Source organism: Pelobates fuscus, chromosome 4, assembly GCF_036172605.1.
Source record: "Pelobates fuscus isolate aPelFus1 chromosome 4, aPelFus1.pri, whole genome shotgun sequence".
NCBI lineage: Eukaryota > Metazoa > Chordata > Amphibia > Anura > Pelobatidae > Pelobates > Pelobates fuscus.
Window position 1 is genome coordinate 10,231,819 of NC_086320.1, and position 27,137 is coordinate 10,258,955.

Sequence of the window (27,137 nt, forward strand, 5' to 3'; positions counted from 1 at the left end):
ACCTCCTTCCTATCTGTGAACCGAAGGACAAGCAACTCATCCTGGCAGAGCGCTGAAAGGTAGCATCTACTGCATCTGCCTCTTGCCAGGATTTGGAGGAAACCTCTTCGATTTTTCCGCACTGTGCCACAGGCTAGGGTTTCAAAACAAAATACATTTTGAAATAACTCGATACTGGTCTAATAATTATGAACCCATAGTTTGTATCCCTTATTAAACAAGGGAAGGATCAGATCCCAGACAATCTTGTCATTTGTACCCACAGAATTAGGGCATCCTTGTGGGTCAAGATAGCTTTCCTTCCCTTGATAAATACGAAATGCCCATGTATATCTAGTAGTGGATTCGCATAATTTAAAAATATTCACACCATATCGGGGCCGCTTAGATGGAATACACTGCTTAAAAAGCAATCTACCTTTGAATTTCATTAGACTCATCTATACAAATATTTTTGTCAGGGACATAATTTTGGGCAAATTTGTCTGACAGGAGTTGGATAAGGAGCCCAATTTTGTAGAGCCTGTCAAACAATGAGTAGTTTCTAGTGGGACACAGTGCGGAAGAAATGCAGCAGCCGCTCATAGCAAGGATGGGGTGCTTGTACCAATAAGATCTGATATTCTGCTTTTTTACAATAACTAAAGTTAGAGCCCACAATTTTCGCATTTCTTCAACATCCATAGGGTGCCACATATTTCTCCTATTATAATGTGACCCCTTATTCGCAGCGAGATACTGGTTGGAAAACAAATTGGTTTGCTAAACCATTAGCTGAAACAAGTCATCCGACATAAAAAGCTCAAAGTATTTTAGTGGCTCATAAGCATCCACCATTACTGTGATGCCAGGGATTGCCATGAATGGGTATATTTCAGGGGTCGCCAGGTTAGGGTACACAGTTTTCCTCTAGCACTGGGCTTCCTAAGCATCCTCTTGTAGGTGGTGGTGGGGCACCATCACTTGAGGACTCCCTCATGGACTCAATATCAGAAGCAGTGATAGTGTAACTATCACTGTCTGCAAGAATGGCGTATGCCTCCTCGGCCATATAGTGATGTGTCATACTAGGTGGATTAATTTTTTGACTACCGTAAATATTCGAGTATAAGTAAGTTTTTCAGCACATTTTTTATGCCGAAAAAGCCCCCCTCGGCTTATACTCGAGTAAGTATTATGGCAACTTACATTGGGGTGGGGGGGCAGCAAGCTGTTACTTACCTTCCCAGCAGCTCCCTTCAGCTCCCCTATCTAAATCTTGCGAGTCCCGCAGCTGTCAGAGCGTTACCACTGGTTACCATGGCAACGCTCCGCGTAGCACGCAGACCGCGAGTAATAAAATATTAATTCAAGTACAAATACATAAAAAATGGTTTACCAAAATGACTATATGAGATAAGAATATTCAAAATGACTATAAGATTAGATAAGAAAATGGTTTACCAAAATGACTATAAGATGAGATAAGAATATTCTTATCTTTTTATTAATAAGACTGTTTTAAGGAAAAGCACGTTTATATAGATGTAGAAGATGCACTTTAATATATATTACAATATCCAGTGAAGCATAATATTCTGCTATGAGATTACATGTAATTATAACTCAGCTTTATTACTGTTATTGTCCTCTGTAAATAGTAAACAATATGAGATTGTAATATTTATTACTGTATCTACACCGTTTATAATTCGGATAGAGATCATTCAACTGGAACGCACATTAGACACGCCGTGCGTTCCAGAGGCGCAAGGGTCGCAACAATTGATACGTCACCCTGTGCGACCCGGAAGTTGAGCGCACGACGTGCAAATTGGAACGCACGTTGCGTTCCACGTGCGCACAATGCCGAAACCCGGAAGTAACGAGCAGAAAGGCAGAACCCGGAAATGAACGCCAGCAACTAGGTATATAAAGCCAAGAAGACTCACCACAACACTATACCGACTGAGGAAGCCCCCATAGGGGCGAAATGCGTATCGGCACTGGTACAGAAGATACCAAGGTACCATTTATTTATTTTTTTACATATTTGACTTATTTTTATCTGGACTTTATTTTTGGGTCTGGCCACTGACAGTACCCATATAAAGATATACAGTATATATCTTTTTATCCACCTAAGCATATAGGTATATGTGCTTATTTTATCAATAAAGAATTGTTTACATCTGAAAATACATCTTTTCATCTATTACTTCCACTAATTCCATCAGGAAGCAGGATTGAGGACGTCCTAAGAGTCCTCTTGTGCAACTCATGAGAGCCTTATGATTTTATTTGGCTCCATGTTTGTGAGATTCAATATTTGATCCTATATTATTTATTTCACTCCTACAGTATTATCCTACCTAATATACTTTATTGCCTACCTGCCTACCCCCACCCACCCCTCAATTCCAACTTCCACACACAAAAAGACATACAAAGTACAAATAAAAGTGCCGATCGAAGTTTAGGCAGCTGCGACCAGTGTCAAAAGGGTTATTTTAGCATTATTTATTTTTAATAAAGATAACCCCCCAAAAAGTCAGCCTGACCAGAGAGCCCTCTGATCTCAGTGATCACGATACGGTACTGTACAGTACAGGCAGAAGGGAAAGGGTTAAGAAATTTAAAATCCCTGCAGCTGACAAAAAGGGTCAAACACGTTTTGGTTTTTTTTATTTCACTCCAAAAATATTTTTTTTTTTATTACAAATAGTACCAAAGTAGTAAATACCCTAATCAGGCGGATCACAGTGTTAATGCTGAAACGTTTTATTAACATGTAAACGTTTTCTGAAGCTCTCTCTCTCGTCTCAGATCAGAGTGAAGTGAAGAGAGGGGCAGAGACAATGTGTCAGCCAATGTTACCAATCATTGGCTCACACAATTGTAACAGTGATCGCAGTGACTGGCTATCTATCTATCTATCTATCTATCTATCTATTTCTATCTATCTGTCTATCTATCTCTATCTATATATCTGTCTATCTATCCAGTATCTATCTATCTGTATCTATCTGTCTATCTATTTCTATCTATCTAATGGGTGTGTAATTCACACATATTTACCCGTTATTGTGTATTACAGAACCAATGACAAGACACAGAACGATGAGATATATTTTATTTTCCAAACAGAGAAGTACAGGTTAATTAGGCAAGCATTAGCATTATATTTATTAAACCCACAGAACGAGTAAGAACCAAAACCACCACAGAAATATGGTTATAGGAGAATCTATTATTTATGACTTAAATCCAGTATTTCTGGCCCATTTCCTGCTGCTATTTATCTTAATGGTCTCATTGCAACCTATGATTAAATGTGATATATTACACCGGGGCCATTACTGCGCTATTACTGGGCCATTACTGCACTATCACTGGGCCATTACTGCGCTATTACTGGGCCATTACTGCACTATCACTGGGCCATTACTGCGTTATTACTGGGCCATTACTGCATTATTACTGGGCCATTACTGCGCTATTACTGGGCCATTACTGCGCTATCACTGGGCCATTACTGCACTATCACTGGGCCATTACTGCACTATCACTGGGCCATTACTGTGCTATCACTGGGCCATTACTTTGCTATCACTGGGCCATTACTGGGCCATTACTGGGTCATTACTGGACTATTACTGGGCCATTACTAGGTCATTACTGGACTATTACTGGGCAATTAATGAGCCATTACTGGGCTACTACTGGGCTACTACTGGGCTACTACTGAGCTACTACTGGGCTATTACTACTTATGAGTACTGGTGACATATTTAGTTTCATTGTTATCTCTGAGAATATGATTAGAAAGTACGTGGATTGGAATGCATAGCATATATCAGTCCCGGTCGCCATTTTGTAAGACTGCAAGAGTGAACAGCCACAGCCAATCATTTACCAGGAAGGTCTCTGTGCTTTGTGGGACATTAAAAGCTACATAGTTGCATAAGCAGAAACATGATCGTTTATGTAATTATTAAGCTGAAGCCAACGCGTTTTCTGTAATGGCAGGAAAGACCGGCCATGACTAACAGGTTAACTCATGCTCTGTTTCGATGAAATGCCCATAAACCTCCACTTCACACAGTGTTAGATACTCAGCACGGCCGGGGATGGTCACAGTGATGTAGCGACCCTCCACATCTTTGCAGGGAATGGCGAGTCTGGCTTGCGATACGTCTGTGATTGTGCCACATCTGAAGAAAAACATTAGGATTTAAAGACGATTGTGAAAAAAACTACCAACAATGTCATCATTTTACTCACAAATTAAATTTACAATTCTTTTGAATTACTTATAGAAGCAATACATGTCACAGCAGAAAATCCCCACGTAACTTGTCTTGTCCACCTATTTTTTACATCCGTATGTAACAGAAATTATCAGTCTGTGAATTGCTGATCTCTAAGCCATGGGGGGAGGGGGGGGAGTGAAATGTCACAAACTCTGGTGCTAAGTAAAGCATGATACTGAACAAATCGTATTGGGCGCCAAGAGTTCTTAACCAGATCGCTGACTCTGTAACTACGGCCAACATTTTATTTTCCTTCACGAGTCGCACACACTTTGTCAAATCCACCTAATGTCCCCACAATTCTTCTCTTACTTCCACATATTCTCCTCTAACAAACTCTATTTCTTCAAATAATTAAAATACTTCATCTTCCCGTATCTGGATATCATTAAATGTATTTTTATTAATAAAATAATAAGTTATCCTTTAAAAATCTACCCCAAAATTGCTGCACTTTGTTGATGAAATAAATAAAACTAGCAGGGTTATTTACTAAAGCGAGAATTTTTGGGGAATTCAAAGTGAATTCAAAATTTAGGGACAAAGTAGGCTGGAAATATAGCTGACTTGGAGATTTTTTCCATTTTATCCATTTTAAACTTAAAGGAACTCCATAAAACTGGAACACAGATATGTATCCCTAACGCTATAGTGCATTAGTCACTGTTAAGGTGAATGGGCCGGCGTTTCAAGGATTAAAAAGGTAGTTTACTTCCAACCCCTCCCCCCCCCCCCCCCCCGCCAGGGAAGCTCCAGCTGTTGCCTGAGGTCATTGAGATCGATTATCTCAACCAATGTGCAGCAAAATGTTACGCTGTGCTAGTCAGACGATCTCTCTGAGACCATCTGATTGAAGGTGCTGCTATTTCGGCAAAGTGCCTCTAGTGGCTGTCTGTATGATAGACACTAGAGGCAGCTTATTCCTGCAAAGAAAACATGAATTACAATAAATCTGAATCAAGTTTCTTAATGCTCATTATGAATCGTTTGTAAAGAGCTTTGTAAACAAAGGTGGAACCTGTCATATTGGTTTGTTAGAGGAATGGTAATATCACTTCCTTAAAACAAGGAAATCCAGGTTTGAATGCCGGTCAGACTACCTCACCATCAAGTATCTCTCGGCAAGACACCTAATGATATATATTGGGATACCACAGATCCTCATAGATTGGAAGCTTGTTTGAGCAGGGCCTTCTTCACCTCTAAATGTCCATTTCTAGCTCTGCGGAATATGTTGGCGCTATATTAATAATAATAATAACTGGTTGGAAATTATCAGTATAATGAATCTTCCAAAAACATGTTTGATGCTTACTGAAATGTTTGACTGACCTAATATATACTTATATCTGAGATCTGACTAGAATCTCATCCTTACAGAGACAACATGAGATTTAATCAGGACTCACACTGGGTTGTTGCCATCAGGAGAATCTCCGACTTTAACCTGGGCTCCTCTCAAACGCTCTGCGCAGCAATCCTGACGGTTCGTTATGACGATTAAATCAATGGTTGCTCTCATTCTCAGATCCAGTTTCCACCAAGGTTCGTAGTCATTATTTGTGTGACTGCAGGGATGGTTGTGGTAGTTTGTGTCATAATTCCCATCGATAGCTCGTATAGCCCCACCACTGCCATAGCCAGAACTCTGAGTGACTATACCATATCCTGCCAAATTTTCAGCTGTCGGTAAAACACATGAAAGGGATAACGACAGTTACAAGCCTGCAATATTTACTAAAATCAGCAGAGGGGTCGATACCTGCCTGGGAGAAAGGCAACAGGCAGAGTGATCAATCCCTGCCTTCTAGGGATCTGCTCAGGTGGGTAAAGGAGTAAGTTCCCTACCCTATCCACTGAATAGAGGCATCTGTTTATTAAGGGGTAATTATTTCAGATGACTTAAAGGTAGGCAGACAATGTAATAGAGCAGCAGGAAATGCTAGCAGAATGCTTGGTTGTATAGGGAGAGGTATTAGCAGTAGAAAGAGGGAAGTGCTCATGCCATTGTACAGAACACTGGTGAGACCTCACTTGGAGTATTGTACGCAGTACTGGATTCCGTATCTCCAGAAGGATATTGATACCTTAGAGAGAGTTCAGAGAAGGCCTACTAACAGTGGCGTACATACCGGGGTCGCAGGGGTCGCGGCTGCGACCGGGCCCGGCCCACCAGGGGGCCCGGCCGCCCTGCGACCCAGGTATGTACTCACTGGGCCAGCCTCTTCTCCTGGGGGGCCCAGGAGCCGGCCACCTCCGGGCCCCCCGAGGCTGGCCCTGCTTACACCCGGCGGGCAGTCAGGCTGGCGGGCGCGCGAGGGAGCACTCTCCCCTGAGTGCTCCCTCTTCAGCTCCCTCGCGCACCGCACTGAAACCGGAGCCGGAAGATGACGTCATCTTCCGGCTCCGGCATCAGTACGCGGCGCGCGAGGGAGCTGAAGAGGGAGCACTCAGGGGAGAGTGCTCCCTCGCGCGCCCGCCAGCCTGACTGCCCGCCGGGTGACACCACTGGACCCCAGGGATTCCCCTCAGCTCTCCCACAGGTAAGGAGGCTGGGGGGATTAAATAGAAAAAAAAACAAAAAAAAAACGTGTGTGTGTGAGAGTGTATGTTAGTGAGTGTGTGTTAGTGTGAGTGTATGTTAGTGTGAGTGTATGTTAGTGAGTGTATGTTAGTGTATGTTAGTTAGTGTGTGTGTGAGTGTATGTTAGTGAGTGTATGTTAGTGAGTGTGTGTTAGTGAGTGTGTGTTAGTGTGTGAGTGTGTTAGTGTATGTTCGTTAGTGTGAGTGTATGTTAGTGTGAGTGTATGTTAGTGTGAGTGTATGTTAGTGTGAGTGTGTTAGTGTGAGTGTGTGTTAGTGTGTGAGTGTATGTTAGTGTGTGTGTTGTGAGAGTGTATGTTAGTGAGTGTGTGTTAGTGTGTGTGTGAGTGTATGTTAGTGAGTGTGTGTGAGTGTGTGTGTGTGAGTGTGTTAGAGTGTGTGTGTGTAAGTGTTAGAGTGTTTGTCTTAGTGTTAGAGTGTGTGTGTGTGTTAGTATTAGAGTGTGTGTTGGAGTGTGCGTGTTAGTGTTAGAGTGTGTGTCTGTTAGTGAGTGTGTATGTATGTTTGTCACTGAGTGTGTGTCTGTCAGTTAATGTGTGCGTGTGTGTCTTAAGCACTTACCTTTCTCCAGCGCCGGACTCCCTTGGCGCTGGGGATCTCTCCGCCCCGATCCGCCTCTCAGCTCCGAATGCGCATGCGTGGCAAGAGCCACGCGCGCATTCAAACCGCCCATAGGAAAGCATTACTCAATGCTTTCCTATGGACGTTCAGCGTCTTCTCACTGTGATTTTCACAGTGAGAAACGCAGAAAATCCTCTAGCGGCTGTCAATGAGACAGCCTCTAGAGGCTGGATTAACCCTCAGTGAAACATAGCAGTTTCTCTGAAACTGCTATGTTTTCAGCTGCAGGGTTAAAACTAGAGAGACCTGGCACCCAGACCACTTCGTTGAGCTGATGTGATCTGGGTGTCTGTAGTGGTCCTTTAAGTGTATGTGTTTATGCATGCACTGGCGTACATAACGTGGTCGCAGGGGTCGCAGCCCTGCGACCAGGTGCCCGCCGCCATGTGTTGCGGCCCCAGCCCGCGCAGAGTAAGCGCGCGCGCGGGGGGGGGGGGGGGGCCCACGGATCAGTTTTCGCACCGGGGCCCCATGGGTTGTGTGTACGCCACTGCCTACTAAACTGGTTCATGGATTGCAGGATAAAACTTACCAGGAAAGGTTAAAGGATCTTAACATGTATAGCTTGGTGGAAAGACGAGACAGGGGGGATATGATAGAAACATTTAAATACATAAAGGGAATCAACACAGTAAAGGAGGAGACTATATTTAAAAGAAGAAAAACTACCACAACCAGAGGACATAGTCTTAAATTAGAGGGACAAAGGTTTAAAAATAATATCCGGGAGTATTACTTTACTGAGAGGGTAGTGGATGCATGGAATAGCCTTCCAGCTGAAGTGGTAGAGGTTAACACAGTAAAGGAGTTTAAGCATGCGTGGGATAGGCATAAGGCTATCCTAACTATAAGATAAGGCCAGGGACTAATGAAAGTATTTAGAAAATTGGGCAGACTAGATGGGCCGAATGGTTCTTATCTGCCGTCACATTCGATGTTTCTATTACACATTTTTCTCAACAGTACTAATCCTACGCTATCCTAGATATGGTTTTCACTACAGATAAAATCTCAATATTAACCCCTTTGCCCGGCCAGATTATCACTGTTTTTGTTTAAATAAAAAGCTCATATAGCATGAAACAGATTCAATGGGAGGATTTTCTTTTGTCAAATTTAGAAAATATTAGATAAATGAATGAGAGAACATAAAATATTATAATTAGATAAATGAATGAAAGAACATAAAATATTATAATTAGATAAATGAATGAAAGAACATAAAATATTATAATTAGATAAATGAATGAGAGAACATAAAATATTATAATTAGATAAATGAATGAGAGAACATAAAATATTATAATTAGATAAATGAATGAGAGAACATAAAATATTATAATTAGATAAATGAATGAGAGAACATAAAATATTATAATTAGATAAATGAATGAGAGAACATAAAATATTATAATTAGATAAATGAATGAGAGAACATAAAATATTATAATTAGATCGATGAATGAGAGAACATAAAATATTATAATTAGATAAATGAATGAGAGAACATAAAATATTATAATTAGATAAATGAATGAGAGAACATAAAATATTATAATTAGATAAATGAATGAGAGAACATCAAATATTATAATTAGATAAATGAATGAGAGAACATAAAATATTATAATTAGATAAATGAATGAGAAAACATAAAATATTATAATTAGATAAATGAATGAGAGAACATAAAATATTATAATTAGATAAATTAATGAGAGAACATAAAATATTATAATTAGATAAATGAATGAGAGAACATAAAATATTATAATTAGATAAATGAATGAAAGAACATAAAATATTATAATTAGATAAATGAATGAAAGAACATAAAATATTATAATTAGATAAATGAATGAGAGAACATAAAATATTATAATTAGATAAATGAATGAGAGAACATAAAATATTATAATTAGATAAATGAATGAAAGAACATAAAATATTATAATTAGATAAATGAATGAAAGAACATAAAATATTATAATTAGATAAATGAATGAAAGAACATAAAATATTATAATTAGATAAATCTATAATTATTTCAGGGAGAACTGGGACAATGGGACTAATGCATTTAACGCACGGTGCCCCTATAAATGTGTGACGCGGGGTCTTTCTATTAAATTAGACATTAAACAAAGAAAGAAAGGACAGAAAGTATTTCAGAGCTATATATATAACTAAATAAACTGAATGTTACTAATAAGAACAATCCAAATCCGGAAATAACAACAACAACAACAACAAAAATCGGTGATATTATATTGGCTAAAATAATTTCTGATAGATAGAGCTAATAAAACAAAAGCCCTATTACTTGGGGAATCAGGCAGATAAATTATTAACAAATCAACTAAGAAATTCTACGCTAAATCAACAATATCAAAAAATAGAGATAATGGACCAGCCCTAAATCCTAAAGAGATGGAAAATGCTTTTCAGAATTATTACTCTTGGTCGGCGTGGCCTGGACCTGAATGGAGTAGGACGCGCGGCTCTCTAGCTCTGACTCCCTCGTGCGATTTACAGCTTGTGTCGCATCAATTATGCACTGCAAGCCCCTCCAGACAGCACACTCACACCCGGCAACCATGTCCCACCGGGCTGGGAAAAGATTGAAGTCCTCGGCATCGCTGTTTGTGTCCACGGCTAAAGTAAGCAAACCGTGAGTGCATGCCCGAGATGGCCCTGAGCGCGCTGGCTCACCGGCTTTCCTAGCAGCCTAGAGTGAGGACACCTGCATCTCCTCAGCAGAATCAGCCCCAGTCACAGAGCGCAGCATACAGAGAATGCTGGATGATCTGAAAGCCTCCTTCAAGGACCATGTTGGTCCTCCCATGGGAATGGCCCCAAAGGTGTCTTCTTTTTGTCACTAGGCAATTGTATATATTGTTGTATGATTTTGCTGTTTTTTATGTTATCCTTTCTACTTACCCCTACCTCTGTTCTCAAGACATCACCCAACCAGACGAGAGGATTGTAAAAAGTACAGTCGTTAGGACCTACGGATGTGTAACCACCCACATGCCCAGAGGGCAGGATCGACACTACCCTTCTTCCAACACAAAACGTTTCAAAGATATTACTGACCAGCCTCTCACATCCACTGTTATGAGAGGGCTCTTAACTTTCTGTCACTAAATGCCAGGGGCCTAAACACCCCCCCATAAGAGGAGACTAGCACTTCAGGAAGCAAAACTGCACAAAGCTCATATCTTATTCTTCCAAGAAACACAATTTAAATAGAGACACAGTTCCAAATTCTCCTCCAAACAATACCCAATCAGCTATCACTCATGCTTTAAATCTAAGGAAAGAAGGGTTTCCATACTCATCAGCAAAGATGTGTCCTTTTCTCTAATAAAAAAATGGGTGATATATCTGCTAATACAATGCCACATAAATGGAGCTGAAAGTCTGAGCCCACTACAAACGGCTCAGTACCACGCGAGTGGGAACTATTTGTTTTACCACGGCCACAGCGCTGACTGGGCCCCTGGAGATATGGGGCCCATCGGGTGGCCCTAAGTGCATGGGCCACCTGATGGGCCCCGTCAGCGTGCGGGCCCCGGTGCAACTGCACCGGCGGCAGTTCTGCCGCTACACGTGAGGCCTGGGCGGCCGGGCCCCCCAGGGCCGCCCGGCCTGTGACAACCGTTATGGTTGTCACCCCCTGATGGCGGGCCTGGTGATGGGTGCTGTGTTTGTGTGAGGGTGCTATGTGGGTAAGGACGCAGTGTGTGTGTGCTGTGTATGATGGGTGCTGTGTTTGCGTGAGGGTGCTATGTGCATGTGAGGAAGCTGTGTGTGAGGTTGCTGTGAGTGTCAGGGGTACAGTGTGTGTGAGTGATGGTGCTGTGAGTGTCAGGGGTGCAGTGTGTGTGTGTGGATGCTGTCAGTGTGAGGGGTGCAGTGTGTGTGTGTGTGTTGTGAGTGTCAGGGGTGCAGTGTGTGTGTGTGAGTGAGGGTGCTGTGAGTGCCAAGTGTGCAGGGTGTGTGTGAGCAAGTGAGGCTGATGTGATTTGGGTGATTATTTCCCCTCTCCCTGCTTACCTTTAGCCTGGGGGGGGGGGGTCCTGCTGCTGCCATCCATCCCTGGTGGTCCTAGTGGTGAGTGAACTCTAGCCTGTGGGCTAGAGTTCACTCCCGCAAGACCCAGAGCGTTGCCATGGCAACGCTCCGAATCTTGCGAGAGGAACCCGGCGGAGCTGTAAATTAGAGCTCCTCTGGGTTCCTCTCCTGGCTGTCTCCCTCACTCTCTCCCAGCCGCAGACGCAATACACCACATGTGGATCGGTGAGGGAGATCTTTGATCTCCCTACTGGCCTGCCGTGGACTACTGCAGGGTCGGAGCTCGGATAGTGCCGGCCCTGCAAAGACCGGCAGGAGAGATCCTGTGATCTCCCTGCCGGCCTCGGGCCCATGGCCACCGCGGCCCACCGGGCATTTGCCCGATGGCCAGTCCGGGCCTGCCAGTCAGCAATCATGCTTTAAATCTAAGGAAAGAGGGGTTTCCATACTCATCAGCAAAGATGTGTAAAAGATAAAGAAGGCAGATACCTGCTAATACAATGCCACATAAATGGAGCTGAAAGTCTAAACCCACTACAAACGGCTCAGTACCACGCGAGTGGGAACAATTTGTTTTAATCTGTTTTAAAGTATTGTATACAGATTTCACTATGGTCTATTGTTTTTTATGTTTTTTAAGGTTTCATCCCATTTGATGGTTGTAACGGATCACCTGGCACCCCGACTGGGTACCTCCGTTAAAGGATGCTCCTAGTGCTTCCTGAGGACTCCAAGCACTCTGGCAGACACCACAATCACCGAATCCGAGAAACCTTTAAATTCTCCCAAGCATATGAATGCTGTAGACCATTGAATAGGAACCATACGAATAGGCTTGTACTCCTAGCAGTCAACTGGAACAGCATACAATAAATCCTTCCCCCCAATAATGAGACGACACATCACTTTGAGGGTAAAACAGGAACTCTGGACTGGCACATCCAGCCTGGCTTTTATTACACTAATCCACATACAGGCCACACCCAGGGGGAGGCATAAAATAACCAATCACATACATGGTTCAGCCCACACATCCCCTCCCCTCAGATAACATTAAACTCAATTATCCGGTACCCTTTTTCAGCCAAGTTCTGGATGTACCCCAAAACCCGGGGGTACACCTTTAAATCCAGCATCGCTGGATAGCCCTTATTCAGGGGGACAACATATTCAAAATTCAAGTAATTCGGATGAATGGTTCGTGAGATATGGGGTTCCAAAGATTTGACCGACCGCATGGGTAAAGTATCCGAAAACAGTTCCATGCATTTTGGCCCTGCGGTCGGTCACAAACAAGGGAATGAAAACAGGCGAATTGCCTGTGTTATAGAGCCTGGAGAGGGTTTGAATGAATTCCCTTGTTTATGGGGCTCTTTCTACCGAACGGCGGGTCATTCGGTAGTTTCCATACGAATTTCTGGAAGTATGGAGGTCTCAGCGGTGTTTGCCTAGTCAAGTGTCCGATTTTAGTTCCAGACACTCGACGGCAAAACACCGCTGTTCGGTAGTTTAAGATGGCCGCCGCCACGTGTTTGTTTCCCGAATGGCGGCCACCCAGAGGACAAAGACCACACTGCACTGATTGCCAATTACCTGTTTGCAACATTGTTGCAAACGGTAATTGGAGGCACACTCATTCCTGGGTGGTCTGGTTGTTCGGTAGTTTCACTCAATATACTGAATGGAGTGATTCTACCGAACAATCAGAATGCTGCATACAAATCACCCAGGATAAACTTAACACATCTATAAATACATATATAATATTACAGGCAGTACACTTGAATATGCTTCACAATCTTAAAGGGACAGTAGTCCCAAAAGTCCCAATATGTCCATAGATGCTGTTAAAAGGGCCAGTAGCAGCAATATACAGTACAATATGCCCCAAATAACCCAGGGGCCATAGTCAGTAGGTAGGAGGCTAGCAAACAGGCTTCTCCAGGGCCCAGTGGCGAGGTTGGTTTCGCCACATTTCTCCCCTTTTCCAAACAGACTAACAGGGTACCTGACCTCTTGCCGGTCAGTGCCCTTGTTAGTCCAGCAGCCCACCCACAAAACAGAAACAGCAGTACAGCCCACCCACAATAAATGGTTACTACACCTGAGTAATGGAAAAACTTGTCCAGGTCCAAGTGCCTCACCCCGGCTGTGTGGGGGACTGGTAGGCTGTTTTGGTGGGTTGCTGAGTGGGCAGAGACCAGCGGTACTCTGCCCTGGTGCCAGCACTACTACAGGAGTAGTCTGGTTGGAGCCTGGTTGCTGGAGACCGACTGTCTCCCCTTTGGCTAAACAGCCCTGTTGTGGGGGGGCAGGACCGACCGTCCCTACCCCCTGTGCTGGAAGTGCAGAGACCACGGTCCCATCTGCACAGGTGTGGGGCTTACAGTCTCCCCCTGGTACATTAAGCTGCCGCTGGGGAGAGGTGGTAACCAGCTCCTCTCCCATTAGAACACTCTGCCCATTGATGATCTGCCGCTGGGGAGAGGTGGTAACAATCTCCTCTCCCATTAGAACACTCTGCCCATTGATGATCTGCCGCTGGGGAGAGGAGGTAACAATCTCCTCTCCCATGCCTACTTTCAGTCTTTGTGGAGGGAGACCGACTGTCTCTCCTCCCAATTCAGTGTCCTGCTGCTGGGGAATAGAGACTGGGCTCTCTATTCCCAAAAAATCACGCTGCTGCTGGGGGGTAGGACCAACTACCTCTGCCCCCTGTAACTCAGCCTTCCGCTGGGGAGGGAGGACGCTGCTCTCCTCTCCCTGCACTTCACACTGCCTTCCCGGCATATCACTCTGCTGCTGGGGGGTAGGACCAACTACCTCTGCCCCCTGTAACTCAGCCTGCCGCTGGGGAATGGAGACTGGGCTCCCAATTCCCAACAAATCACACTGCCGCTGGGGAGGGAGGACGGCCCCTTCAGCTCCCTGTAGCTTGGGCGCAGAGACCACGGTCCCATCTGCGCTGGTGTGGGGCTTACTGTCTCCCCTTGGTGTGCTAAGCTGCTGCTGGGGAGAGGGGGTAACAAACTCCTCTCCCTTACACACTTTCAGCCGCTGGGGAGCAGGGCTGACCCTCTGTACTCCCTGTAGGCAGGGCGCAGAGACCACGGTCCCATCTGCGCTGGTGAGGGGCTTACTGTCTCCCCTTGGTGAGCTGTGCTGCCGCTGGGGAGAGGGAATAACAAACTCCTCTCCCTTACACACCTTCAACCGCTGGGGAGAGGGGATAACAGGCTCCTCTCCCTGCACCGTAGACTGCCGCTGGGGAGCCAGAACGGCACCTTCAGCTCCCTGTAACGCACACTGCCGCTGGGGATCTGGGCCGACTGCCCAGCATCCCTGTAGGGCCGGTAGAGAGACCGCAGTCCCATCTCCACCTGCCATTGGTGGGTCTTCCCAGGACCAATCCGTGAGGCCCCTCAACATTTGTGAGTAAGGGCCACCTGCTTCCCCACCTGGCAACTCTGGTTGCTGCTGGGGATCTGGGCCGGCTGCCCAGCATCCCGGTGGAGTGACCTTGGTCCCATCTCTACCTGCCTGTTGTGGTTCCTCACAGGACCAGTCTATGAGGACCCCCACTTCGGGTTCCTCCCGCCGCCTCAGGGAAAGACGGCTAACCTCCTCGGATGCAGCCTCTACCCGGCTGCTGTAACGCTCCTGCTGCTGAGCATACTTCCTCTCTTTTGCCAACCGGAATTCTCGGTCCAGCCTTGTGTTTCGCTCGGCCATGACCTGGTTCCAGATCACCCGGCGTGTCTCCATGGGTATATCATCCCCATACTCAGCCACTCGCTGCCTCACCTCGGCCAGCCAATCATCTCCAGAGCCAGAACCTTCCATACTTGTCTGCTCCCAGGGGCGCTGCACGACTGCTAGCGTTGCCCTCAATTGTAAATCCAAACGCACTGTGTCTCCGAGCTGCTTTACCTCGCACTAGGACGCCATCCCACCGCTGCCACCAATGTAACGGATCACCTGGCACCCCGACTGGGTACCTCCGTTAAAGGATGCTCCTAGTGCTTCCTGAGGACTCCAAGCACTCTGGCAGACACCACAATCACCGAATCCGAGAAACCTTTAAATTCTCCCAAGCATATGAATGCTGTAGACCATTGAATAGGAACCATACGAATAGGCTTGTACTCCTAGCAGTCAACTGGAACAGCATACAATAAATCCTTCCCCCCAATAATGAGACGACACATCACTTTGAGGGTAAAACAGGAACTCTGGACTGGCACATCCAGCCTGGCTTTTATTACACTAATCCACATACAGGCCACACCCAGGGGGAGGCATAAAATAACCAATCACATACATGGTTCAGCCCACACATCCCCTCCCCTCAGATAACATTAAACTCAATTATCCGGTACACTTTTTCAGCCAAGTTCTGGATGTACCCCAAAACCCGGGGGTACACCTTTAAATCCAGCATCGCTGGATAGCCCTTATTCAGGGGGACAACATATTCAAAATTCAAGTAATTCGGATGAATGGTTCGTGAGATATGGGGTTCCAAAGATTTGACCGACCGCATGGGTAAAGTATCCGAAAACAGTTCCATGCATTTTGGCCCTGCGGTCGGTCACAAACAAGGGAATGAAAACAGGCGAATTGCCTGTGTTATAGAGCCTGGAGAGGGTTTGAATGAATTCCCTTGTTTATGGGGCTCTTTCTACCGAACGGCGGGTCATTCGGTAGTTTCCATACGAATTTCTGGAAGTATGGAGGTCTCAGCGGTGTTTGCCTAGTCAAGTGTCCGATTTTAGTTCCAGACACTCGACGGCAAAACACCGCTGTTCGGTAGTTTAAGATGGCCGCCGCCACGTGTTTGTTTCCCGAATGGCGGCCACCCAGAGGACAAAGACCACACTGCACTGATTGCCAATTACCTGTTTGCAACATTGTTGCAAACGGTAATTGGAGGCACACTCATTCCTGGGTGGTCTGGTTGTTCGGTAGTTTCACTCAATATACTGAATGGAGTGATTCTACCGAACAATCAGAATGCTGCATACAAATCACCCAGGATAAACTTAACACATCTATAAATACATATATAATATTACAGGCAGTACACTTGAATATGCTTCACAATCTTAAAGGGACAGTAGTCCCAAAAGTCCCAATATGTCCATAGATGCTGTTAAAAGGGCCAGTAGCAGCAATATACAGTACAATATGCCCCAAATAACCCAGGGGCCATAGTCAGTAGGTAGGAGGCTAGCAAACAGGCTTCTCCAGGGCCCAGTGGCGAGGTTGGTTTCGCCACAATGGTAATTTGCATGTGTGTGTTATTCCATACCTTTTAGTGTGCTCTCACCAATATGTTATTCACTTTTAAACATTGCATTTTGTGTCGTTTGGGTGACCTACACTAGGTGATTGTAGCATTTTTACTTAATTTTAACCTTTTTTACCTAATGTTGTTATATAAATGAAGTGCCTTACACGCTAGTAAATATATATGGCCCACACAACAACCCATCGCAGTTTCTAAACTACATATTTAACTTGATACACATACACTCTCTGGGGACGGTGGTCATGGGAGGGGACACAAACTTTGTGTTGGAGCCAACATTAGACTCTTCATCTTCGACCCACACTGCTCACAAGACAAAGTAACACAAACTGTCCAAATCCAGAAAATTCAACCAGATCCTCAGCATACATGAGTATGTGGACGTGTGGCAGGCGACCCATGACATAGAAAAAGATTATACCTTTCATTCCCAGGTGCACAACTCCTACTCACATATTGACAGATTTCTCCTTCACACTTCTACTCTCCCTAGAGTTCAAGCGACTAGCTTAGGGACATTCAAATGGTCAGACCACGCACCCACCACTCTTCCACTGACAGAACCATTTCCCTTTATGAGAGCGGGTTCTTGGCGTCTCAACGACCACTTACTGACAGACACTAAACTGATGGCATCTGTTGAAAATGAGTTGCACGTGTACTTTGAAACAAATAACACTGCAGATGTCCCAGTTGAGTTGGTGTGACTTGCAACCTTGTAATATATAATACCTCGCCTAGCAAATGAAGGAACTCTCCTCAGCTGATTATGGTGGTCTCTCAGTCCAAGGGAACCGTGGTGAAGAAATAAATGAAAGTCCCACAGGCTTTGGCTAGCAGGCTTGGAAATACCTTGGACATTTGGGTGACCCTTGGATCAAAAGGGGGGATTGTGATAGAATTTACTTCGATTCCAAGGTTCAAGCTTATAGGTGTCATATTAGATATCCTATATTAAAATTGGCTAACTTGGACTCAGGAAAGGCTTAATGCTTAAAATGACACTTAAGACCATATATGTCTAGTTACGGTCCTGAGCTGTCTCTTCTAAATCAGTCTGTTCTTTCTCTTTCTCAGAACTTATCTGTTATATGTACATGACTTTCATCCCTATGTCTTATCTGTACTCCTTTCACCCTTTCACTCCCTTCCTACTACTGTCCTATGAGTATTTGGACGTAAGCACTTACTTTTTAATGTATAAAAACACAACTGACGAATAAAACGACAGAGGCTTATTTTGATTACTAACAGGTGTCTGGTGTCTAACTCACGCTTCTCCAAGTGCACTTGAAATAATAATTTGGGCTCCCTTGAATATACCAAAGATCACATTGGATCTATATCACCGATATAGCACTTATTCCCTTTAAATTGGACAATATGTCTTTTTATGAAAAATCTCTAATAATACAGATATTTTTAGCGGTTAAGTTACTGTATATACTCGAGTATAAGCCTATAAGAGTTTTTCAGAACATTTTTTGTGCTGAAAAAGCACCCCTCGGCTTATACTTGAGTCACTGTCTGTATTATGGCAACTTACATTGCCATAATACAGATCAGGACCGCCGGGCTCATTACAAGCCCGGCGGTCCTGTTGGGGGCCGGCAGCAAGCGTTTACTTACCTTTGCAGCAGCTCCGTTCACCTCCGTTCCGTTCAGCTCCCAGTGTAAATCTCGTGAGACCCGCGGCCGACAGAGCAGACGGTGAGATTATTAAAAAAAAAATCACTATTAACGAACTAAAGATCTTAGAGCTCAAATAGTGCCCCTTACTATTTAGCTTGAATTAGAAGGGGATACAGAGCCATAAGATCGATCTGTGTTAAGAAAAAAATATAAATTTATGATAATGTTTTATAAAATACCACATTTAATATTTTTATTCCCCACAAATATTCTCACAACACTTACACACATCTTCCACTAATGGAATACTATTAATACAATAACAAAATAACTTACTCCGCATAAAGAATCTCCATGCAAAAACTAAAATGAAATACAAAATGAAAAAATAATCCAGTCATAAAAGGCACACAATCAAACACAGTAATACAGGCACACATACAATCTACACATACAGGGGTACTGTCACACAGAGACACACAAATGCCCTCATAAAGAGACATACAGACATAGAGTCATACTGAGACATAAAGAAGCAGGCATACAGTGACATACAGAACAAGGCATACAGAGATATTGACACAGTCATGCCGAGACACATAGACACAGACATACAGGCATACAGAGACATACAGACACAAATATACAGAGACATACAGACACAAGCATACAGGAATACAGAGACATCTATACAAAGGCATACAGAAACACACAGACACAGACATACAGGCATACAGAGACATACAGACACAGACATATAGAGACACATAGACACAGACATACAGGCATACAGAGACATACAGACACAAATATACAGAGACATACAGACACAAGCATACAGGAATACAGAGACATCTATACAAAGGCATACAGAAACATACAGACACAGACATACAGGCATACAGAGACATACAGACACAAATATACAGAGACATACAGACACAAGCATACAGGAATACAGAGACATCTATACAAAGGCATACAGAAACATACAGACACAGACATATAGAGACACACAGACACAGACATACAGGCATATAGAGAAACTAACTGTTCCCATTACAAACCAAAAATCATTGTGTTCTTTGGAATCATGGTTAACGGCTAAAATACCAGACTCCGCCATTGCAATACAGGGGTATTGATTGAATGGATTAAAAAAGAAAAAAGCCCAGTTATGTTTTATCCAAGAAACTCATTGGGTAACATCTGAGAGGCAATTTTTCATGTGGAAACAAATGGCCCATTTAATTAATGCTCCATCACACGCAGGCAAAAGGAAAGGGGTGACCATCTGGATTAGTAAAGAGATAGAATTGAACTTAGAAATTGATCCCCAAGCAAGATTTATAATATTCATTTACAAATTAGATAAGATTTTATACACGTTGGGTTAATATTTATGTGCCGAATATGGGCCACATTATGTTTTTACAGAATTTAATAGATAAGGTTGAGAAATTAGCAGTTGGCAATGTTATTATAGCAGGTGATTATAATTGTACATTCGATGTAAAGATGGATAAAAAGGTTAGAATAGAGTTAACTATTTATGATTCTTTAAGAAGAAAATCCAGGGCCTTCTCCTCAATCTTAAATCAATGCTGTATGACGCTTGGAGAGTTTTCCACCCTACTGAGAAGGAATACATCCATTTTTGTTTTAGACACTGTTAACATGATTTATTGATTTATTGATTTAGCAATTACTAATTATTTAATACTAGAAAAAAATAAAAAATAAAAGATAGATAGATATACAAACAGTGAGCTGGTCGGACCATAAATAAAACAAAAAACAAACGAATGGAAATTAAAAGATAGTTTATTAAATTTAGAAGAAAATAGGCCCTATTTAAAAACTATGACAAGTTATTGCTTTAACGAAATTAAAGACTCAACTTGTTGTGATAAATGATTTTATTTATTAATGATTATTTTCCCTGCATAATGGATGTTATCTACCGAACAAACTACCGAATGCGCGACCACCTGGGACAGGGGTTCTCAAACCAGTCCTCAGGACCCCCTACCAGTCCAGGATTTAGGGATTACATGGGTGTGTCTAAGGTGTTTAGAAAAAAAACACCTTAGACTCTCTCTTAAACACACTCAGTTAATCCCTAAGTCCTGGACTGGTAGGGGGTCCTTGAGGACTAGGTTGAGAACCCCTGACCTGGGAGCTGGAGTGTGCCGTCAATTTACCTCCCTGAAGCTGCGGTTAACCGCAGCTTAATTGACGAATACAGGGTGGTCTTTGTTCGGTTGCCGACCACGAGGCGGCGGACATTTTAATCATGCAAAAGATCAGCGGTGTTCGGCGAGGATTCTATGGAACTAAAAACGGACACTTAATTGCACCAACACCGCTGAGCCGTCCGTCTCCCTGGTTCATATTCGTGCAGGATTAGCCAAAAACATGTTCATTCGGTATTTTGTTTTATGTGAATGTGTTAACCCAGATAGCTATGCCATGGAGCCTATTCGTGTAATTAAAGACTTTGGCTCCATGGCAATTGAACTGTGTGAATAGGATCTGAGCGCTATTCGGTAGTTTTGTGTGCTCAGATCCCAGCTATCTGGGGATATGTAACATGTCTGTGTTTTATGTATAAAAGGTGTCTTTATGTATTTTAAAGTGTTTTACTGTCTTTTGTGTCCCCAGATGTGTAATGGAAATTTGCCTCTGTCCTGGGAGATAATTGGATAATTGGATAATTATCTCCAGGATAGATGGAGGAGATCAGAATGCACTGTGGGGATGTTTTACTGCTGTATGTCTGTAATTGGTGTATCTCTGTTGTGGCAAAACTTGTCACAGTCTTCCATCTGGTCCCCTAGAGGAGTGTCCACCAGGTGGGAGCCATGCATAAATACTGGGCGGGTAGCCCTGAGTAAACCAGACCACTGCTTGACCCTCAACACGGAGCTTTGTCTTGTTCTTGGGGGGATTTACTGTATGCTGTTCCAGTTTGACTGCTAGGAGTGTAAACCTATTTGTATGGTTTTTCCTATTCGGCTGTTTACAGCATTCGTATGGTTCCGGTTCAGCTGTTTACGGCATTCATGTGCTTCTCCGGTTCGGTGTATTGGTGTCTACAGTAGCTGTGCCTGTGTCTCTGGAAGGGAGGATCTACTAAACGGCGGTTTAACCCTTTTTTCCCCTCGGTGCCGTTACAAGTACCAAATATATAAAATATGAAATATGGTACAAGACTGAGAAATGCATGCTTGGCTCTAAGGGACCCTATTGTGCCATTTGGGACATCTCCTGTGATTATAATAAAAGGCCAACAGTTAGTTTTGTATTAGAGAATTTATTGAAGGCATGACGGCACATCATAAAAACCTTAGGAATACAAAGACAGATATTGGGAAACTTATACATTAATATTATAGAATCCAATGTACAAGACTTAGATTTAGAGGCTTGGAGAAAAGCTGGTATAATTAATATCAAACAATTGTATATAGGTAAAGTAATTAAGAATTTTCCACAGTCTCTATATCTAAAGGAAATAATACTGTTATGGAAAAATTAGAAGAAATATTTGGAGGACATAAAATAACCAAAGTTATGTCTAAAGCGTATACGTGTGTAAGTTTAAAATATGATAATAATCATCAGAAAATCAGGGAAAATGGGGCAAAATGCTGCATACGGAATTTAGTCCAGATGGTCTGAGACACTAAAAAGATATAATAAATCGATTCATTGTATTCATATTCTGGAAAACCAATTTAAACTTGTACAATTTTGGTATTACGTTCCTACAAAGTTAGCCAAATGTTTGCATGTTCATAGTTCTAAATACTAGAGATTCTGGGGAAGTGGAGGGAGATTACCTTCACATATGGTGGAAATGTAAGATCATTTAAAAAAAATGTGGAATTTTGTTTTTGAAAAAATATATTTGATTGGTAATGTTGCCATTGAAATGAAATTTGAAATCACGTTACTCCATCTAAAATGGCCAATCCTAAATAAAAAAAACCTCCCTGTTGTATTTCATTTTTTTTGTTGCTGCTAAAATATTAATAATAAAATATTACCCCAATAAGAAAATGGGGTAAAATAGATCATATTCAGTGACCACAATTGAAAGAACAGATACTTTTTCAATGTAGCATGGAACATAGATAAGTGCTAAGGCAAGACAACAAAGCAGTATTCTTAAAAATTGGCAACATATTATTGAAAGTAATTTTTAATAAAAAATAGTTTGTTTTTTTCCCCATGTATTTATAATGTGGAATTTCTCACTACCATCCAAGTATTTATGGTGTATGATTGAAGATATGTTATGTCATTTATGTATAAGAGTTAACTAGATGTACAAGTTAATATTTAACCATGCTTCGTCATCAGATGTTATTTGGAATGGAACTCATATGTGTTTGTTAATTAATATGGAAAATAATGTAATAAAAATTAAAAAAATAAAAAAGAACTTCCCATGGCACAGATTAACCCCTTAAGGACACATGACATGTGTGACATGTCATGATTCCCTTTTATTCCAGAAGTTTGGTCCTTAAGGGGTTCAACCTAATTCCAGATCTAGCGGGCAGTTGAATCCTTTCAGTCCGAACTCCTACAAGTTTGGAATTTGCATGCCCCACTGCGTGAGAGTAAAAGGGGCACACATGAACTGGATCACAGCTGAACACATTCAAATGTACCGGTTTCGGGATTCATTGTCGTTAAAGGTCAAGCGTTATGGCTCCATGAACGATCACAGTGCATATAGACAATGGTGAAATATATGCACAAAACAAACAAAACTGGCCAAAGCCCAATATTTATATAATATAAGAGCTTTTCTGGGAGCTCCCACCGTACCCAAGCAGAATGCTCTCCCCGGCTGTTCCCACCTCCTATAACCTCCGATCCAGTACCAGCACTTTATTTGGTCTACCTCAATACAAAAAGAAAGCAGCCCGATCCTCCTTCTCCTACAGAGCGCCGCGATTGTGGAATGACCTCCCACACAATTTAAAATCTTCCCTAAGCCTAAAGTCCTTTAAGAGATCCCTCTCTACAAACCTCAAAACAGAATGCATGTGTCATGGTTGATTATATATTTCCTACCTGTTCTATGGTAAATTTTGTATATATTGTGTATTAATATTGTTTTTGTATTTTATTGTACCCTATTGTATCAATGTGATGATTTGTGGACCCAGGACATACTTGAAAACAAGAGAAATCTCAATGTATCTTTCCTGGTAAGATATTTTATAAAAACATTTCTGTGAAAATCTGAACAATAACTTTTTTTAACCCCTTAAGGACACATGACATGTCTGACACGTCATGATTCCCTTTTATTCCAGAAGTTTGGTCCTTAAGGGGTTAAACCCTAGAAATTTTGGAAAGTCATAACCAATTTACAAACTCCCTCAATCCACTCCCAACCCTCCACTGTCAAAGTGGATAACCAAACCCTGCAACTTCCCTTAGATGTAGCAAATGCCTTTAACAATTATTTTGTCGGATGCTCCACTGCCCTGATTGCCAAGCTAATAATTGACACACATCCTGAAACTACAAATGTGGATCAGGCCCCACTAAATTTGCAAAGGCCCAATATAGACAAGTTCAAAGTTAGACCTGTACCTATTAGTGTCATTAAAAAACACCTTAATAATCTAAAAATGAAAAACCAGTCTGGACCTGATCAAAGCCCAGCAATGCTGTTGAAGCTCAGTGCGCCAGCAATTGCTAAACCTGTCACAGCCCTAATTAACGAATCCTTGGTGTCTGGATACATACCCAAACTTTGGAAGACTGCGAGAGTAGTGCCTATCCATGAAAGTGTTGACACTACTTTGGTTTCTAACTATCGCCCAATATCATTGCTCCCAGTATTGTCAAAAATCTTAGAAAAATGTGTCCATACGCAACTATGTGAGTATTACCAACAATCAAACTATCTGACCCCTGATCAATCGGGTTTTTGCCCGAATCACTCCACTTCAACTGCCCTCTTAAAAGTTTCCAATGACATCCAGACTGGCATGGAACAAGGAGACATAACTGGAGCTATTTTCCTGGATTTTGCAAAGGCCTTTGACACAGTATACCACGACATTCTACTGCACAAACTAAAAAACTCAGGTATTGGTTATCGTCCACTAACCTGGTTTCGATCGTATGTATCGGATCGATCACACTATGTGTTCATTTCTGACAGCAACTCCCTCTCCCAGTCACGTGTGGTGTTCCCCAAGGTTCCATTCTCGGCCCCCTACTATTTACATTATTTATAAATGATCTGCCTAATGTCTGCAAATCCTCAAATGTACACATGTACGCAGACGACACAGTAATCTACTCAAGCAAATCCGATCTACCGCAGCTCAAGGCTGTGCTCCAAGAACAGTTCACAAAGGTAGAAAAGAAGATAGCAAAAAACAAACTCTTCCTAAACACTGACAAAACTATCACAATGATCTCTGAAACAGTACTTAAATTACACAAATTACACAATTCCCACCTTTCCATCCAAACAAATTCAAATAGCACACTGACCGCAGTCCACTCTTTCAAATACCTGGGTATGTTGTTAGACCCCAATCTATCTTTTGGCCTGCACATAGAAAAACTTGCATCTAAACTTTATCCAAAACTAGGTGCCCTGTACAGAAACAAATCCTGCCTAAGCCCTACAGTAAAGGAAAAGATTGTACAGCAAATGCCGATGCCAATCATTGATTATATTATTGATTAATATTTGTATAACTCGTTCTGCAGCTTTGTGCTACAATGTAATTACAGGATCGACCATTGTGACATGCTAAAAGAACTAAACTGGCTGTCGCTGGAATCCAGACACACCCTTTATCTTTCCAGTTTTTTGTTTAAGAGCTTTTCTGGGACACCCCCACCCTACCTGAGCAGAATGCTCTCTCTAGGTGTTCCCACCTCCTATAACCTCCGATCCAGTACCAGCACTTTATTTAGTCTACCTCAATACAAAAAGAAAGCGGCTCGGATCCTCCTTTTCCTACAGAGCACCAAAATTATGGAACGACACAATTTCAAATCTTACCCAAGCCTAAAGTCCTTTAAAAGATCCCTCTCTACATACCTCAAAACAGAATGCACCTGTCATGGTTGATTATATATTTCCTACCTGTTCTATGGTAAAGTTTGGATATATTGTGTATTAATATTGTATTTGTATTTTATTGTACCCTATTGTATCAATGCAATATTTCGTGAACCGAGGTTATACTTGAAAACTAGAGAAATCTCAATGTATCCTTTCTGGTAAAATATTTTATAAATAAATATTATAGATTAAAAAAAAAATAGCCAACAGTATGCAATGACGGTGCTTTTGTGGTATTGGTTCACATGACCAAAATATAATTGTACCTTTCTATCATTGTACCTCAATGAAAAGACCCCCACTTTGAATATGGAAGGATATTGCAGAACTAGAAAAGTGCAGAGGCAAGCTACACAATTAGTAAGGGGAATGGAAAACATTAGTAATGTGGAAAGGCTAGAAAAACTGGAATTGGGTTCTTTACAGTAAGAACAATAAAGATGTGCAATTATCTGTCGGAAGAGGCTGCCTTGTCAGATTCTACAGATAATTAAAAAAACAAAGCACTTTAATGCTATTTTGTATGTTACTATGAATAACCAGAATAGTCAAGGATATAATTGATTTGTATGTGAGCAGAGGGAATCTGATTGCTATTATGGAGTCAAGAAGGATATTTTTTGTTTCCTTTTTGTGACATAACTGGAAATGGCTACAGTTGGTTTTGTTTTTTGGGGTTTTTTTTAACTTCTTTTGGATCAACAGCCTAAAAGAAAGGGAAGTAATTTATTTACTAACATTCACCATTATTAGTGGTATTTCCTACCTCCAGGCTGAGGAGCACACAGCTGAGCCCATCCATCGACTGCGCAAAGGCCACAAACCAACAGGATTGTTAGACTCTTCATCCTGTAAGAAATATTAGTTAATTTCTCATATCATTTTATAAGATGTATTATCATTATTGCTGACTCGTTAAACTACTTTTTGCTTTGTATGCTAAATTTGATGTACGTCATAGATATGCTGAGTGTGGCAAAACTTGGACAATGACATTTTTCCTTTTAGGATGTCTGACAATGTGATACTATGCTTAGTATACAATTGTATAGGATGATCTAATATGATTGAGTGTGACAGACTTACAATTCTATAGGATGTAAGACAATGCTAAATACTCAGGATGTCTGGCCTCGGATCCAGACATATTCAAAGAAGGTCTTATCTTACCAGCCAGAATAACATGTGATATTTAAGGAAGTAATCAATCTTATATTCTGAATGGCATATCTCATGACACATGTAAATACAATTGTATAAATGCCCGATTCACAGTAATACAAATTGAGAACTTGTCATGCACCTTTCGTGTGTCTGTTATTTGCTGAGCAAGTTTCTCCCGTCAATTGATGTGGTGACCGAGAGATACAGAATTGAGGGAATTGAGTCCAAGACAGCATTAACCCTTTCAGCTTGGTGTCTAGAAGTGGGATCAGCAAACAGCAAAGCCATTGGGTAAGTAGCCTTTTTGTGTCTTAATTG

At 42.2% G+C, this 27,137-nt stretch overlaps 1 protein-coding gene across 1 annotated transcript; it reads right to left on the reverse strand.

Moving 5' to 3' along the window:
* Positions 1-3,590: 3,590 nt before the first annotated feature.
* LOC134608288 (pentraxin fusion protein-like) lies at positions 3,591-26,503 on the reverse strand. The gene is made up of 3 exons (XM_063450986.1): positions 26,422-26,503; positions 5,702-5,975; positions 3,591-4,193 (listed from the first exon to the last, which is right to left on the reverse strand). Exons 1-3 carry the CDS (start codon positions 26,501-26,503, stop codon positions 4,025-4,027), a joined length of 525 nt encoding a protein of 174 aa, XP_063307056.1. The 3' UTR covers positions 3,591-4,024.
* Between the last annotated feature and the right edge of the window lie 634 nt (positions 26,504-27,137).

Bases quoted from the DNA above. Each gene is read 5' to 3' on its own strand.
- LOC134608288 (XM_063450986.1), bottom strand. From the start codon at position 26,503: ATGAAGAGTCTAACAATCCTGTTGGTTTGTGGCCTTTGCGCAGTCGAT. The intron at 5,976-26,421 runs GTAGGAAATACC...TTTTACCGACAG, and splicing joins GTGTGCTCCTCAGCCTGGAG to CTGAAAATTTGGCAGGATAT. The intron at 4,194-5,701 runs GTGAGTCCTGAT...GTTTTTCTTCAG, and splicing joins CCTGATGGCAACAACCCAGT to ATGTGGCACAATCACAGACG.